Below are 17,455 nucleotides of genomic sequence, written 5' to 3' on the forward strand. Positions count from 1 at the left end.
GGGTCCCCATGGAGAAGTGTGCATGGAGAAGTGTCTACAAGGGCTAACACCTGTTGAACATTCTTGGGGGACCAGTAGATGGCAATTTCTACATGCAACCTCGAGTCCCTGTCCCAGAGACTCCCAACCAGACAGAAATTTTGGCCCACTCCCTGCGCAAAGAGCCCACCCCAAGGGTCGTCCTCTGGGGAAGCCAGCAGTAGAGTAGAGCCACAGCCACGTCTCTGCCCCCGCCATATTTGAGGTAATCTGCCAGCTGGGGTGGGGGGTGGGGGGAGCGACAGCTCGACCTTGGAGCTGGGGTCTGTTCCAAGACCCACACTTCTGGCTTAGCCTAGGGTGTGGGCACTAGTTGAAACTGCTGCTGTGGCTTTAACTGCTGATCTTACAGGCTGTCTGTCAATTTTGGGGGCTCCACCCCCACTCTTAGGAAGTCCAGCCACGTTTGCTTCGGGGTGACTTTCAACGCCCCGCTGCTCTCTCCCAGCCGCCTGGGCTGCTCCTTCTCCAGCTGTGGGACCCCTCTGTAGGTGCGGCTACTCAGTCTCCCAGATCCGCCACTACCGGGCGGCTGGCTGCATCTGGCCCCCTAAAGTCATCTTCATAAATAGCGCACCGCATTGCCATTTCCTGTAGGAAAGCGTGGAGCTCTGGCATGGAACCCCACCTAGGCGTAGACACGGGTAAATCCCCCTCATCGGGCCAGGCGACCTGACACCCTGCCGTCATCCATGTCAAAAGGGACGTGTTCTCAGTGTATGTAGCACAGCCCTGTGCACTCGCTGGTGCAGGGAGGGGTGCGAAGTGGCCGAGGCCATACACTGCAACTCATCCCTGGCTGGACTACCCCATCAGCCAGTGTCCCACCACCTCAACAGCCAACCTGCGACGGTCCCTGTCCCTTTTTGGAGATACTTGGTGGCTAACTCTACCATCGCGGCTAGGGTGCATGGCCAGGCTGAGGTGTGCATGTGTTTGAGTTGTGGAGGCAGCTGGGTCCTGCCCCTCTGGCCTCTCCAGCTGAGTTTTCAGTTTCTTTTTCTTTCTTCTTTTTTTTTGTTAGTCCTCACAGGAGGATATTTTTTTCCATTAACTTTTAGAGAGAGTGGAAAGGGGGGGGGGGGAGAGAGAGAAACATCAATGTGAGAGAGACATATAGATTGGCTGCCTCCCACACACGCCCCAGCGATGGATCAAACCTGCAACCCAGGTACATGGCCTTGATCAGGAATCGAACCCAAGACACTTCAGTCCCTGGGCCAATGCTCTAGTGCTTTAACCATTGAGCCATACCAGCCAGGGCGAGGTTTCAGTTTCTGGATAACAAGGGGCCCAGCCTGCATGGCTGCTGGGTCAGCTGGGTCTGTCTGAACTAGTATCTCTTTGTCGGAGTCAGAGTCACTTTCAGCAGTAGGGTCCCACTTACTAGGGTTTCATTCTGGGTGTGCTACCACAGCCTGGGTTAGGGTCAGGGTGAGCTTCTTCCCCCTCAGGCAAGCAACCTGGACTGCTAAATCCTGTAGCTGCCCCTCTGCCCGCCCCCCCCCTTTGCTCTAACTGCCATCCCAAAGCTTCCTTATGATCTGCCTGCATCAGATGCGTGTCCCATTCCAATTTTACTTCCCCCTCCAACCTACCCACTTTTGCTTCAGCAGCCAACTGTTTCACCATGGCGCGCCACACTGCATGTAAAAGAGGCCACGCCACCGGGGCAGCCCCACCAGCAATCCTTTCGTTTCCTTACTTGCTCTTTTCCCATGGTCCCCAGGACCGTGAGCAATCCTGCCAGTCAGAGGGGGCGTTCCTCCAGTCCCTTGGTGGTCCCCAGGAATCTAGCAAGCTTGCTACAGCAAACCACGTAGAACCTGTGGCCCACCCCGGGAATCTACTCCCCCCCCCAACCTGGGATTGCTCCCAGCAGACTTCAGGATTTTCCTACCAACACTTCTCTGTTGGGCATGCCCAGGTCCTGGTCTCTGGGGTTTTCTGGACTAGCCTGCCAACAATACCAAGTGTACTGTAGAAGCTCCAACCCAGGGGGCACTATACTGTTCTTTGCTAGTTCAAAAAAACCTAGTGGGGGACCAGAGGGGAGAGACACAGCCTTTATTACTTAAACAATGGGGAAGACCCGATGGTGAGCTTCCAAGCCTGGCCAGGGCTAGGGGTTAACTAGCAGTGGGGAGGGGGAGGGAGCCATGCTGGGAATGGTCTCATGCAGGCCAAGGACAAAGGAGAGTCTGGTGAAGGTTGTTTCTTGTCAAGGATGTGGGAACCACCCGGGTCTGGGCTGCTCTGCTCCTTGTGGCTGCTGGCCAGGCAGACACCTTTCCACTGACTGGGAGGGGGAATTGGGCAATATCCTCGCTTGACTCCACACTCCACCCTGATATTGCCCATTTCACCTCGCAGTCTGTGTGCCAGTCTTCCACACAGAATAAGTAACTTGACCTGAAGCCTTCAGTTATGTCAATAGGAAGTAACAGGCTCCCTTGCCCCCAGGAAAGTGTGACAAGCCTCTTTTTAAATACTTATTTTATTTATTTTTAAATGTTTTTATTGAATTTTTTTGGAGAGAGAGAGAGGGAGAGAGATATAGAAACATCAATGAGAGAGCAACATCAATCAGCTGCCTCCCACCCACCCCCCTACGGGGGGGTTGAGCCCACAACCCTGCCACGTGCCCTGACCAGGGCGACCTCTTGGTGCCCGAGTCTGTGCTCAACCAACTGAGCCACAGCAGTTGGGCTTTTATTCATTTTTAAATCTGGCTCTTGTCCAGTGGAAGGTTCAATAGGTATCGCCTTTGGCACCTCCACACCTCCCCACCCTGATAGTAAACAACAATAAATGTTTACATTAAACCCTGTCTTCTTGGTGTCAAACACCATTCCAGACATTCTCCAGACATCACAGCCATGGGAAACACAGAAAACAAACATGTCACCAAATGGATAAAGCAAGTTGATGTTACAATGGAAACAAAAAAGAGGGCTGGGGATGGAGCAGGAGGTGAGGGAAGTCTTCTCAGGGCGGGATATTTGGGCCAAGGCCTGAAGGAAGTGAAGGAGCTGGTTAGGGGAAATGCTGGGTGAGGACAGAGGAAACAGCACAGGTGAATTCCCTGAGGCAGGACAGGGTCTGGCAATTTGGAGAAAGGAGGGTGGTGTGGCTGGAATTGAGAGAATGGGGAAGAGAAGGGAGAAGAGGTGGGGAGGTGGGAGAAGCAGGGCGTGGGGACCCAGTGGGGCACTGGGGTTGGACTCTGTGATCAAGTCAGACTCTGAGGAACTGCTCTCCAAGTTCATACCCTTCTTCTTCCCACAGCTAGGCCCAGTGTAACCATCCTCAGATCCTTAAGACAAATGGACCCCCAAACCTGTGTGGGTTTTTAAAAATATATATATCTTTATAGATTTCAGAGAGAGGAAGGGAGAGCGGGAGAGAGAGAGAAACATCAGTGATGAGAGAGCCCTCACGGATCAGCCGCCTCCTGCACGCCCCCAACTGGGGATCAAGCCAGCAACCCTGGCATGTGCCCTCACCTGGAATCGAACCACCATCTGCTGCATCCTAGGTCGAAGCTCAACCCCTGAGCCACGTCGGGCTGGGCCCCAAACCTGTTTAATAAAATAATAAGGTAAATAATATCGCAAGGGGGTCGGGGAGGGCAGTAATCCAGAAGGAGAGGTCGGCGAGAAATTTGAGCCGCTCACAGTTACATTTTGGTCAAATTTAATTCCTGGTCTTTATAAGCCTCAGTTTCCCCACCTGGACGACGCGGAGTTAAATTTTTCTGCCGCTTTCTCTTGCCCCCTCCCTCCCCAGCTTCGCAAACGGAGGCAGAGAATGTGGGCTAGGAAAGCGCTGAAAAACCGCAAAGCGATAGCGAAGGACTCCGAGTATTTCTCCGGGCGTGCGGGGTCTAGGGACTGCGCGTGGACCGTGGGCTCTGGCGCGCCCTGGCGGCAGGGCAGCTCCCGGCCGACGCCGACGGACCAAGTGTGAAATACAGGCTGCTCTCGGTCCTCCAGGCAGCGGCCATCTTGGTAAAGGCAAGGTTCTAGATTGTCTCTACCCGCCCCTCCTAGCTCGCAAATATCTAAAGTGAGCGAGTACACGGATGACTTTTTATAAAACATACGCTTTCTGATGAAGAAGAAAAAAAAAAAAGGATAGTGGCCTTGGCTTGAGTCGGGAACCTGGCCAGCATTTCCTTTACCAAGATGGCGGCGGCGCGTGTACGTAATCAGCGCGTGCCGTAGGGAGCTCAGCACGCAAGCTCTGTGGTGACGTCACGAAGGCGCGACCTGACGGGCGCTGAGGAAAGGAGGTAGGAGCGGCATTGGTGCGGTCGGAGCTGGGTTTCAGGGTGCGGGTGGGCCCGGCGGGCGTCTCGGCCTGGGACCTTTGCCCAGGAGGGCTGAAGGTGGGGTCCCTGGAGACGGGGGCACTTCCGGCGCCCAGTCTCGACGGCTCCCTCGGGAGCTGTGCCCATTAACTACAGCGCGCGACTGAGACCCAGAAGGATAGCGTCATGTTCGAGGCCACCAACTCTGGCCCTGCCCTTGAGCCGCTTCTAGGCTTGGGGATCACAGAGTTTCCACGGACGCCCCGGCTTCTTCCGTATCATGGCTGGGGAGAAGGACTGTGGGCTGGGGGAGCCCAGAAGGGAGAGCTGGAGGGCTCCTTGAAGGAGGAGGCGTTGAGCTTCATCTGTTCTCTCTTACTTTCACACCCAAGCAACTATGTGGGTCTTGATTCCCACCTAAGTGTACCCCCTGTCCATCCAGAGCCACTCCCCGGATCTCTGCTTGAGCTCCCTGCTTCTGTCTTCTCCCCACCCCAGTTTACTTCCTCACCAACCTCAGACCCCTAGATCTGCACCTCCAGGCTCTAACACCCTCTGCACCCTCCCATCACTCTGGAGTACAAATCCATCTTTCTAGTCTGCCTCCCCCACATTCCTGGGGGCTCTGGTGTTCCCTCTCCTTTAGACTTTTTCTTAGATGTCTCATCCAGGAAGTCCTTTGACACACACACCCCCAAGCTAGGTCAGAAGCCCCCTCCAGGCTTCCCCAGCACTCTATCACAGCTGAGTTGTCACTTTTATTGTTTATCTCCCAGACAGCCTGGGAGTCCCTTGTGGGCAGAAAGCCCATTGACTCCACCTCTTTCTCCAGCATCCCACATGTATTAGGTGCTTTTTGCATGTTTACTGTATGACAAAGTGAATGACTGTTTACCAGAGAGGAAAGCTGTCTGTCTTAGTCAGCTCTGCCTGCCATAACAAAATACCACAGCCTGGGCAGCTTAAACAACAGACATTTATTTGCTCACAGTTCTGCAGGTGGGAAGTCCAAGATCAAGGTGCCAGTCAGTTTAGTTTCTGTGCTGGCCATTCCTGGTGCAGGCTCTTCCTGACCTCCAGACAGCCACCTTCTTGTTGTGTACTCACATAGTGAAGAGAGCAAGCTCTGGAGTCTTTTGCTCTTACAGCGGCACCAGCCATATTAGACTAGGGCCCCACCCTATGACCTCATTATTTTTAAAAAATATATGTTTTTGTTGATTTTTAGAGAGAGGAAGGGAGAGGGAGAGAGAGAGAGAAACATTGATGAGAGAGAAACACCAGTCGGCTGCCTCCTGCATGTCCCCTACTGGGGATCAAGCCTGCAACCCAGGTATGTGCCTTGACCAGGAATCAAACTGGGGACCTCTTGGTCCATGGGACAGTGCTCAACCAACTGAGCCATACTGGCCAGGGCTGACCTCATTTAATCTTTATCACCTCCTCATTGGTCCTTTCTCCAAATACAGTGGCCCTGAGGATTAGGGCTTCAACATAAGAATTTTGGAGGGACACACAAACATTCAGTCCTGGGTTCTCAGCCTGAAGAGGGGGTCAAAAAAGACCTGTCAGGCCTTAGGTTGGAGATGGGGATGGTGAGCAGTGGGGTATGGGAGGAGGAAATGCTAGGGTAGAGTCCCTGTGAATGAGCAGGGTTTTCACAGGAGAAAGGGATAGGGTAGGGTGTGTCAGATGAGGGCATAGCAAGCAGAGGCTCAGAGGCTGGAGGGGGAGGTGAGTGGGAAGAATAGTGAGAAGCTGAGTTTGGACACAACACAGCATGAAGGAAATACTGGGGGGACCCTGGAAATCAACACTTGTTCATTTACTTGCTCAAAACATTTATTGAGCCCCGGCTGGGTAACTCAGAGTGTCGTCGGGTTCAATTCCAGGTCAGGGCACATGCTTGGGTTGCAGGCTCTATCCCCAGTAGAGGGCTTGCAGGAGGCAGCCGGTCAATGACTCTAGCATCGTTGATGTTTCTATCGCTCTCTCCCTCTCCCTTCCTCTCTCTGAAATCAATAAAGACATATTTTTTTAAAAAGAGAGAAGTTTGAGGTCTGAGAGTCAAGGGTATCTCAGTTAACACTTCTTGGAGGTGGCAATGCCTGAGTTGGGTCCTGAAGTTTAAATAGAAGTTAACTGGGTAAAAAGAGGAGCAGAGAACAGCCAGGTGGTGAGCACAGCAAGTGCAAAAGCCCTGATGTGGGAACTTGCTTGATATATTTGAAAACTAGCAAGGAGGCTGGTGTGGGTATTGCTGAATGAGTGAGGGAGAAAAAGAGGGTGAGGAATTTCCTCATCTGTAACTTGGACAGTAACCCCCACTTCTTGGTGCATTCCTGGGGAATCGGAAGGGAGTTTCTGTTGTAGATGCTCAGTAATAAATGCTGGATTTAGTGTGGGGAGGTACTAGAATCAACCCCACATCTCAAATAAGAAAACTGAGGGTTGAAGGGAACACATCAGCTATGATTACAGGCCCCAGAACTCAACTCCAAGTCTCTTGGGTACACTGATCCTCAGTCTGTCCTGTTCTTCCTCATGGGATTTGCTTCCCAGTCTCAGCCTGGATGGTCCTCCCTTCTGTATCAAATGAGGAGCCCCAGTGGCCTCAAAGTCCTGATCTGTGTTGATGTTCCCTGAGGGACCTGCTGGGACCCTAGGGTGGAGCAGTGGTTAAGAGCATGGAGTCAGGACTGAGGGGCTGGGCCTGAGGTGGAATCCAGGCCCCTCCACTAACCCCCTGTGTGGCCCTGAGCTTCAAAGCATGAGATTTCTCACCTGCAAATGGGGACCTGGCCGGGTACTTCAGCTTCCCCACCTTAGAATGGGAATAAGGACAGTCCCCACGTTTAAGGCTTTGGGGTATTTGTTTGAGTTGGTCCATATAAAGTGCTTAGTGAAGGATGCCATTACTGCTGCTGGGATGAAATGGTTTAGAATATGCCTGTACCCAGTGTTAGCTTCATCTGACTCTAAACCTCCGACTTTGCCCATTGCACCATGGTAATTCCCTCAGTGTTTGGTGCCACCCGCATGATAGCCAGAGAGGGCTTTGGAACAACTTAATCAGAAGTTGTTCCTGCCCTGCTCAAAGCTGCCTTATAACTCCCTGGTATCTGAACATAGCCTCATTCTTGCCTCAAGGCCCTTGCGTGTGTTGTGCACTTCATCCCTTCATCATCACAGGACTGCCTTTGACCCACCCTTTAGGTCTCAACTTGGCTGTCACCCATCAGGGTTGTGAGAATTAATTAAGATGCTGCCTATAAAGCCCTTAGCCCAGTGCACACAACTGCTGCAAGCAGGAACTGATATTAGAGTTTCTGATGAGGGTCAGAGATGGGAGCTCCCTTGCCCACCAGTCACACAGCTGAGAGGTTGGAGTTAGGGGTTGCCTAGTGGTCCTGAGTCAGGATGGTCCCACATTCCCTCTTCTTTATTCTTGGATTCTGGGCCTGTTTCTCCAAGGTTCAGTGAGGGGTGAGAATGACTTAGGAGGGAGGTGTATCAGCCCATTTCCCAAATGAGGAAAACTGAGGCCCAGAAGGCACGTGCCTTTGGCCACACAGCACTTGGTCCTCAGTCAGCACTTGGAGGTGGTGCTGTTAATTTCTCAGCCTTCCCTTCCTCAGAAAGGAAAGACTTGGAGGTGAAACTCCAGGCTTAGCCTCATGCGACCTGGCCAGGTACCTTGGCTTCCCTGCCTTAGAATGGGAATAAGAACAGTCTCCACACTTACTGCTTTGGGGCATTCATTTAATTGGTCCATAGAAAGTGTTTAGTGGTGGGCCAGGCACAGGGAGGTAGAACCTGCCATTGGTGTGTGTGGTCATTTCCCCAGTGCCCAGCGTGGGACTCGCACAGACCAGGTGCCTATTGGACAGCAGCTTCATGATTGTTATACCACCTCCCAGCTGTGTGAGCCTGGGCTGGGTCACTGGTTGCAGTTTATGGCAGCTGCTTACCCAGGGTGAGGGGAACTGAGGCCTCAAAGGTGGCAGAGTGGGAGGGGCCACACACAGACTGGCCTGCCGGAGTCCACAGCAGCATGACTTAATAAGAGCTAAAAAGTGGAGACAACCCAGATGTCCATCAGTGGATGGATGGATAAACAAAATGTCCATCCACACAAGATAATATTACTCAGCCATAAAAAGGAATGAAGCACTAATGCATGATACAATGTGGATGGACCTCTAAAACATCATGCTGAATGAAAGACACCAGGTGCAAAACGCCGCCTGTATGATTCCATCTATATGAAATGTCCAGAAGAGGCAAATCCATAGAGATGGAAAACAGATTATTGGTTGCCAGGGCCTGGGGGAGGGAGGTATTTGGGGTGATAGAAATATTCTGGAACTAGATAGAAGTGATGGTTGTACAGCATTGTGAATGTATGAAATGCCACTGAATTGTACATTTAAAATGGTTCATTTTATGTTATGTGCATTTCACCTCAATACATATTTAAAAAGAGAAATCACTAAGTCTGAGCCCTTGTTTTACAGAAAGGCCTTTGAGGCCCCAAGGGGGTCCTGGCTGCCCAGGAGTGAGTCTGGGGGTCCTGGAGATGGATTCTCCCCACTCACTGGTCCCCCACCCTCTTCCTACAGCCTGCTGAGGGATGCCCAAGAAGTTCCAGGGCGAGAACACCAAGTCAGCAGCAGCCCGGGCACGGAGGGCTGAAGCCAAGGCGGCAGCTGATGCCCGGAAGCACAAGGAGCTGGAGGATGCCTACTGGAAGGATGAGGACAAACACGTCATGAGGAAGGAGCAGCGCAAGGTGGGGGGCCCTGGGTTGCCACACCCGTGACTGAGACAGGCAGTCATGGTAGGAGGTGGTGGGAGGCCTCTGAGGCTTTGGCCTGAAGGGCAAGGAGGCACTAGACCTGGAGCAAGGGCAGGGAGGGAGGCAGAAGCAACAGTTTATATAAAGGCCCTGGGATGGCCAGGACTTGGCATGTTTGAGGAACAGCAAGGCAGCCACAACCCTCCATGGGCTTGTTTCTCTCCTTCATATGATGCCAGGGTCAGGTTACTCTGGCAGTTCTCACCCCCGGGGTGGTGATGGGGGGCGTGGGGTGTGTGTGTGTGTGTGATTCTGTATCCAGGGGACACTTGACAACATCTGGAGACATTTTTGGTTGTCACAACTGGTTGGTGGAGAGTGCTGCTGGCATCTGGTGGGTTGAGGCCAGGCATGTTGCTCATTACCCCACAGTGCTCAGGATGGGTCCCTAGCAAAGAATGAGCCAGCCCAGACATCAGCAGTACTGAGGCTGAGAAATGCTGGGATAGACTCCCACTTCTGACTTGCTGACCTGGGGCCTTCAGGATCTCCCAGGAGTTCATAAAAACACAGAAGAGGGCAGGGATGGCTGACTATCCTTGATGGGCCCCACTGCCTGGCACACAATGGGTGCTTAATTGTCTGGGAATGTTTGAGGGCTGGTGCTGACCTGCTCTGCCCAGTAGGTGGCGCCAGAGACCCCTATAACAGACATCCTGGTTCCTGGGCGGGTCAGACCTCCCCAGGGCTCTCGTGATACATTGGTGACTCCGCAGAGAGAACAGGGGTTTCCTCCGTTGGAAAACTGATAAAGGTTGTGGAAAATACCAGTGGTGATACGCAGTCCCTGCACACCCAGATCATGGGGTGCCTGGGTACTTCTGAGAGTTTTCTCATTGTCTTTCTGTGCAGGACTGGGTCCTGCTTTGTTGTTAGTGGACATCGAATGTCACTGGTTCCCTCCCCATCTTCCTCACCATGCTTCATTGGGTTTGTGGGGGTCTTTAAACTTCCTTTTTGATTGTCAACATTTTGACAACATAGGAAAGTTGAAAACTCAAAGAGAAAATCAGTGTCCGTCAAAGATCCATTATCCAGACAGAAAAGCCAGAGATATTTTGACAGTTTGGAGCCTGGGAGCCCTCCCCAGGCCTTTGTTTTGGGCCTTGGGGTCATCCCCATCCTCCAGATAAGGAAACTGAGGCTTAGAATACAGTGGCCCTGTCTGAGGTGCCTGAGCACAGAAGTGGGAGCCCCAGAAGCTATACTCAAACAGTCTTGACCTTTAAACCTGCCCCCACACACTTTTGTGCCATGCAGGCGGGATGGAGGCTCAGTGGGTGTCCTCAGGCACATCAACCCCTCTCTTGGGATACTTAGTCCATCCATGGGAGTGTCATGGGGCATTGCAGGCAGGGACCATCTTGGAGGCATAGGAGGCAGATGGTAGAGTTGTAGGCAGTGGGTAGGCAAGCAGCGGTGCCTGTAGTGCAGAGCTCAGCCAAAGGGCTCTACACTATAAGTGAATAAGAACCTCTATCCCCTGGAACGGTGGAGGAGCAGTGGCCAAGGATACGTTCTGTAGGCCAGATGTTCCCCTTGTCCCACTGGCATCTGGGTCTCCCTGGGGAGCCAAGGTGGGATCAGTCCCAGCCCCTGTGATACTAGGCTGGGGACAGTGCCTCCCCCAAGGTCTCCTGACTAAAAAGGGCAGAATTCCTGTCCCAACTGGCAAATGGATCCAAACACTCTGTGGCTCCTGTTGCCTTTGGAATCCAATACAAACTGTCTCCCTTGCCCTTGAGGTTCCTAAGCTGTCCCCCCACCCCCCTTTTCCCTTTACACATCCCATTCCCACTTCAGCCACACCAGTCTCTGTGTTCCTCCTCTGTCATGCTAGGTAGTTCTTGCCTCAGGGCCTTTACACCTGCCATTCCCACTACTCTCCTGTGCCCCAGCCCTCCTCCTGGTTGGCTCTTCCTCAAGCCCAGGGGTCACTTTTTCCTTTCAGACCTACCCACCCACCTGTGTTGGCCAAGGTTCCCCATTGTTTCCATCTTTATATATGTTGGACCATCGTGCTCCCAGCCATGTCCCCTATGCCCAGCACAGAGTCTAGCACACTGCAGAGCCTCAAACCACGTTGGTTGAGATGAAAATCTGGAACCCATGGCAGTAGGGTGGTATCCACCCCTGACTGCCCCATCACCCCAGGAGGAAAAGGAGAAGCGGCGCTTGGAGCAGCTGGAGCGCAAAAAGGAGGCCCAGCGCTTGCTGGAGGAGGAGGACTCCAAGCTCAAGGGCGGCAAGGCCCCCCGGGTGGCCATGCCAAGCAAAGTTACCCGCGCCCAGATTGAGGAGACGCTCCGCAGAGACCATCAGCACAAGGAAGCCCAAGAAACAGGTGGGGCAGGGTCCCCTCTGGAGCTGCCCTCTTACCCACTAAAGAATGCAGGGGATCTCCCCGTAATGTAAATTCAGACCCCCTCCTTGTCTCGGAGATGTTGCCTGGGTTCTGCATGGTGAAAGGTGGGTGGGTGGTGGCCTGGCAGACCTGCTCTGAGCACGGTCAGCACTGCACACACTTGTGTACTTGCTCTGCACCTGCCCCTGCCCCAGCCTGCCCCAGTGTAGGGGGGATGTTGCCCGATGTTGAGGAAACAGCAGCCACATGTGAGTCTTCTCCATGTGCCCAGCTCCAGGGGAGTTAGGAGGGCAGAGGCTGAGCACCGGTAGGGTAGGATCACCACATAGGTCAGTCCTGGGAGGGCTTCTCAACTCAAGTAGCGTTTCTGTCTCTCCCTTTCCATCTTTCCCCACTGTGTCTCTCTCTGACTCTGGGTGTGTCTCTGTCACCTGGGTGACTGCCCATCCCCAGCTGAGAAAGTCAAGAGCCACCTGGAGGTGCCACTGGAGGAAAATGTGAACCGCCGCGTGCTGGCGGAGGGCAGCTTGGAGGCACGCACAATTGAGGAAGCCATCGCTGTGCTCAGGTAGTGTACAGCGGGGCATGAGCCTTCAGGGACAGGTTTGAGCCTCTGGGGCGGGACATGAGCTTCTGGGAACGGGGCCACTCCGCGGTCCCTTTGAAGTCTAGTGTCCTCTTTGCAGTGTGGCAGAGGAGGCCGGAGACAGACACCCGGAGCGCCGCATGCGGGCTGCTTTCACTGCCTTTGAGGAGGAGCAGCTGCCTCGGCTCAAGCAAGAGAACCCCAACATGCGGCTGTCGCAGCTGAAGCAGCTGCTCAAGAAGGAGTGGCTGCGCTCACCAGACAACCCCATGAACCAGCGGGTCATGCCCTTCAACACCCCCAAGTGAGCCCCGAACTGGGGGAGCAGCCCCACGAACTGGGGGAGCAGCCCCACGGGCGGTCAGGGTCATGACCCCACATGCCCTCTCAGAGTCAGCTCCCAGGGTTACAGAGAGGTCCGTGCCAGCGCATGTCCTGGGGGCTAGTTGGCATCATCAGCCATGCCTCCCACCAAGGGCCCTGCTCTGAGTGACATCCATCTCCCTCCCTCGTTAGCAGTGGCTGGCTGAGTGCCCAATAAAGGTGGTCGATGAGGCAGAATGTGTACTTGAAGTCTCCATGGGTGTGTATGGGGAGATGAAGGCCGGAGTGAGGGGGGACATGCGGGCCACAGCCAGAGATGATAAAAGCTCCCAGCACAGTTCCTGTTGCAGCAAGCTACCTGAGAGCTGTGCCCCAGCTCCTACGGCGCTCCCTCCTGGCTGGGCCTCTTGTCCAGTGAGGAACCTGTACCACCATTCCTTAGTCTTGTTGGGCTCCTGCAAGGGTGTGGCTCAGAGAAATTGAGGCTGTGGCTCCAGGTCACTTTATGAAATCAATCAGAGGAGATTGGAGGCAAGTTGGCATCCAGAGAATCTGGTTCAGAGTCAGCAACCAGGCCACCAGGAAATGCTGGCTGTTGTGCTGTTTCAACACAGGAGACATCTGGGCAGGCTTCCTGGTGGAGGGTTTCTTCAGAGCGGGCCTTAGTGGAAGATCAGTCAGATTCCATCACAGAGGCAGGGCACTGGGCGGGCAAAGGCCTGGAGGCTGAAGCAGGCAGGTGGACCTGGGTAGCAATGAGCTCTTTGAAGGCCACATGACTGAGAAGGGCTGGGAGAGGTCTGAACCTGGTTCCTGCTTCCAAGTGCTTAGTCACCCTTAGGGAGTCAGCAGAGAGGGAGGGCAGCTGGGAGATGGACCCAACATGTGTGGAATGGGGTCTAAGCATTTACCAGGTCACTGCTATGCCTCCCACTAAAGTGACACTCTCTCTACACCCACAGGGCTGCCCGAGTCCTTTCTCCATGCTCCCACTCTTAACCCCCTCTCAGCTCCAGCCCCTCCTGCCTCCTTGCTCTCTGCTACAACACAGCAGGCTGGTTTCCCCTCAGGGCCTATGGTTGCTTCTTCCTGCCAAGAAGGTTAGTCTCTCAAATTGCAAGTTTCAGATGCAGATCCTCATAGATATCCCCAACTGTGTGGAATCAGGGCTGGGCTAAATGGGGCCAGGCTCTGCCCAGAGGTAGGAAAGTAGGCGGCTTATTGGAGGGAGGGCCCTGAAGGATGCATAGGAGTTCTCCACGCAGACAAGGAACAGAAAAGGCCAAAGTAGCCACTCGAGCAAAGACCTGGAGGTCACCACTCTACTGTTCAAGGGAGGGATGCCATTAATAATTGGATACAGCTGAAGTGCAGTATGTAGGATGCCTGAAACAATGGCAGCTGACATAAAAACTAACCAACATGGAGTGAGCATTGGCTTAGTTTGGGGGTCCCCCAGCAGCCAGTCCTGAGACAAGGACTAGAGGGCTTGTGAAGGATTCAGGAAGACCCTGTGGGGGTTAGGGAAGTAAGAAAGAGAGAAGCAGCCCTGCAGGGGCTGCCTATTAACAAAGTGCCCCCCAGGGAGTGCAGGGACTGGACAAGCTCTTAGAAGCATCCCCTGGATGCTGGGCCCTGGCAATATCTCACTGAGCCCTAAGGACGGCCCAGTGAGATATTGGTCCCCTTTACAGATGGGAAAACTAAGTCACCTGCCTGTGTCACATAACCAGGAAGCACCCAGAGCTATGAGGGAGCCAGCAAGGGTGGTGGTGGGGCCATGAATCAGGGGTGAAGGTGTCTGCCAATAACCAGTGCAAGAGCCCAGATGGCTCTCTACAAATGGAGGCCTCTGCCTCTTACCTCTGGGGTCTTAGGCCAGGGACATAGCGGGTTTGAGCCTAACTCCTATATACAATGAGACTAAAAACAGTATCTACCCCTAAGCTATTTCGAGAATCAACAAAATGGTGCCTGGGAAGGGCCTATCTTGAAGAAGGGTTTGGCAACGGAGCCTCCTGCATGCCTATGTTGGGGCCCAGAATGAGGGAAGATCAGGGACCATTGGTGATTAACCCAAGGAAGGAAGCCCACCAGGCTGAGGAATGGGGCTTCACCACAGGGCAATAGGGACCCCTGAGAGCTGTGTGACTAGGGGAGGAAGAGTATTGGAGCTTCCGAGTTGCGAGTTGCTTGTGGCAAGCTCTGCTGGGGACCTATAGGAGTTGGGCGGTGGACTAGAGAGTAATGGTAAAATTCTGGACAGGAGTTGAGGGGACCACCGTCAGTACTCAAACGTTAAGATGTCGGTAATAACGTCTGTTCCCTTTCACAGAAAAGCCCCTTCTCTCTCTCCGACAGCGCCCCCGTGAAATTCCCGGCCGCACCTGCGCACTTGCAGGAGGGAATCCCTGGCTTCGCTGTGGCTGTGCGTGGGAGGGGGCGCGTGAGCTGGGAGTTCCTTGTGCTTCCAGACCTCCCGGCGGCGTGTGCAGCCGGGAAGACCGGGTGGGGCTGCGGGGCCACTAGTGCGCATTGCGCCTGCTCACGCGGGGGGAAGGGGGCGCCTCTCTTCACGCGTCAGGGCTTTCCCTTTTCGCAAGAGGGGTGGGGAGGGGACACCGCAGCTAGCGCGCATGTGTGGATCCCCGCTGGTGGGCCTGGGAATCCTCACCCTCCGCAGTGCGCAAGGGGGATGGGGCAGGGAAACCGGCTCAAACTAGAGCGGAGTTCGCTGGGGCGGGAGTGGGGGGGTGGCGCCGGGCGAAAGCGGGGTCTTCCCTAGGTTCCCTCTCCAGCCGTCGCCTAGGCAACTAGGCTCGCGGGCCGCAGTGCGGAGGCGGCTGCAGCCTCGGGGAAGCCGGACGGCTCTGCGCTTGCGCGGAGCTCCGCGCTGTGGCCCGGGGTTCCCCTTCGTGCTCCCGGGGGATCCGCGGGGGCGGATGCGGGGAGGAGAGGAGAGGGTGGGCACCGTGGGAGAGGGTGAGCGAGAAGGGAGGGGCTGTGGAGGAGGGGTGGGTTCCCCAGAAGGCGGGAAACTTAGGGTGGGGAGATAGGGAGAGGGGTGCAGAAGGAGGAGGGGCTAGGGGAGAGTGTAGAGGGAGGCGGACAACAAAGGAAGGAGGAGGCGAGGGCGACCTTGGGGAGCAGTTAAGGAAGAGGGACAATGTGAGGACGAAGAGAAGCCTATGAAGGTGGCACGGGGGTGGGGGGTGTTGGGGTGATGGGAAGAGAGACTGGGACGGACACTTTCTGGAGCCGCAACCCTACCCCAGCAAACCCCAGAAAATTCCAGCCTAGGGTTTCCAGAAAAAAAAATACAGGATGCCCAAACAACGAATATAATTTTTATTATTATAAGTAGGTCCCATTTTATCTGACAGCCCTAATCTCGGTCGGGTGTCTCCCTTTTCCTCTCCTCCCCCCTACACGCCTTTCCCTTGAGCCTTTCTGAACGCCGTGGGGAACTTGCCGATGATGTCTTTGGCTCTCACCTCCCTGTAGGGTTTCCTACCGCCCTGCATGCTGGGTCCCACCCCCACCCTATTCCTAAGCCATCTCCCAACCTCCTGGCTTTCAGCACCAGCCTGAGCTGAGTCTTGGCCAGGCAGTGAAATGCACAAAGGTGTGGCACTAACAGCACCTTCGGGGGCCTTCTGTCTCCCCCAACCCAAACCCTTTGCCTTGGGCCTGGCCCTGCGGAGGCGGCAGGTCCCAGCTCATCCTAACTGCCGTAACATCCTGGAACACCTGGGGCTTCCTACTCTGCCTGCTACCCAGGGACCCTCACCTGCCAGGCTCACCATCAATCTCTGGGCACACAGTATATGGTAGGTGCTTGAAAAACATTTGAGGGTAATTTTATGGAGGCAAGTAAGAGGGGAGTGTTTGATTTCTCAACAGGTACAGGTGTGTTTTCTGTCCCATGGGGGCAATACCCTCTCTGAGCCTTCGTACTCTCCAACAAAGCAATTTTCCTTTTATCTTTCCCTTGGTTTAAAAAGTGTAAGATAATAAAACTTTATGGAAAAACTAATAATGGGAAAGGTCAGCCCCTGAGGGCTCCTGGCCCTTAGCTATTCCCAGTGCCTCCCCCACCCCCCATTCTCATCTTTGCTCTTCACACTTATTTGCCACGGGAACACTTGAACAGTTGCTTCTCCAACCTGGCTTCTGCTTAACAGACGGGGAACTTGGTCCCTGTGGATCATTTTTCCCCCCAGTGGCATGTTATTCTGGAAATGGGCTAAATGGTTCCCAGGTTGGGAACATGTGAGTGTTTTCAGTTTCACTGTCCTAGGCAATGCCCCTGCAGAAGCAGGACCTGGATTTTTTTTGCATGTTCTAGGGATGCTTTCCAGGGTGGCTAGCTGGGTAGTACTGTCCTGTTAATTTGAGCTGGGTCAGAGTGATCCCCTCCTCTCATCAGCCAGGTCCAAGTTGCACTGAGCCTCACATTCTCCTGGGGGGGGGGGGGAAGGTGAATACATGAATAGACCATACCAGGGAATGAGGACAATAAACGGATGGTATGCCCAGAGAAGGGACAACTCTAGACAGGAGGTGACATTGCAGGCTGAAAGATATTAGGGGGTGAGGAGAGCCAGGGAAGGGCAATCCTAGCAGAAGGAACAGCAGATGCAAAGGCCCTGAGGCTGGGCTAATTAGGATAGATGCTGGGCTGGTTAGGGTTGATGCTCGGCATGGCCAGAGCATGCTGGATGGTCCAGGGATACAGCTGGAGAGCTAGGACAAAGGGGAGGGAGAGCCAAACTATGTGGGACCTTGAGGAGGGGTGATTCAGGGCCCTTCTCTTGGTTGAAGTTGGAGAGTGTCGGTTAGTCGGGATAAGGACCTGACTAGTCACATGGGTGAGAATAGAATTCTGTGGCTGCGTCTTGGAGAAGGAACTGTGGGGAGACAGTGGAGACCAGATAAGCTGCAGGACTGGGAGGGATCTTCTGGGGGCTG

General features: G+C 54.2%; 1 protein-coding gene across 1 annotated transcript; it reads left to right on the forward strand.

Moving 5' to 3' along the window:
* Window positions 1-3,834: 3,834 nt before the first annotated feature.
* CCDC124 (coiled-coil domain containing 124) lies at window positions 3,835-12,726 on the forward strand. Its single transcript, XM_081134777.1, has 5 exons — window positions 3,835-4,333; window positions 8,974-9,143; window positions 11,364-11,553; window positions 12,028-12,142; window positions 12,261-12,726. The coding sequence occupies exons 2-5, from the start codon at window positions 8,985-8,987 to the stop codon at window positions 12,466-12,468; spliced, it is 672 nt and encodes a 223-aa protein (XP_080990903.1). The 5' UTR covers window positions 3,835-4,333; window positions 8,974-8,984; the 3' UTR covers window positions 12,469-12,726.
* Window positions 12,727-17,455: the final 4,729 nt, after the last annotated feature.

This window comes from Miniopterus schreibersii (genome assembly GCF_964146895.1).
Source record: "Miniopterus schreibersii genome assembly, chromosome: 4".
Classification (NCBI taxonomy): domain Eukaryota; kingdom Metazoa; phylum Chordata; class Mammalia; order Chiroptera; family Miniopteridae; genus Miniopterus; species Miniopterus schreibersii.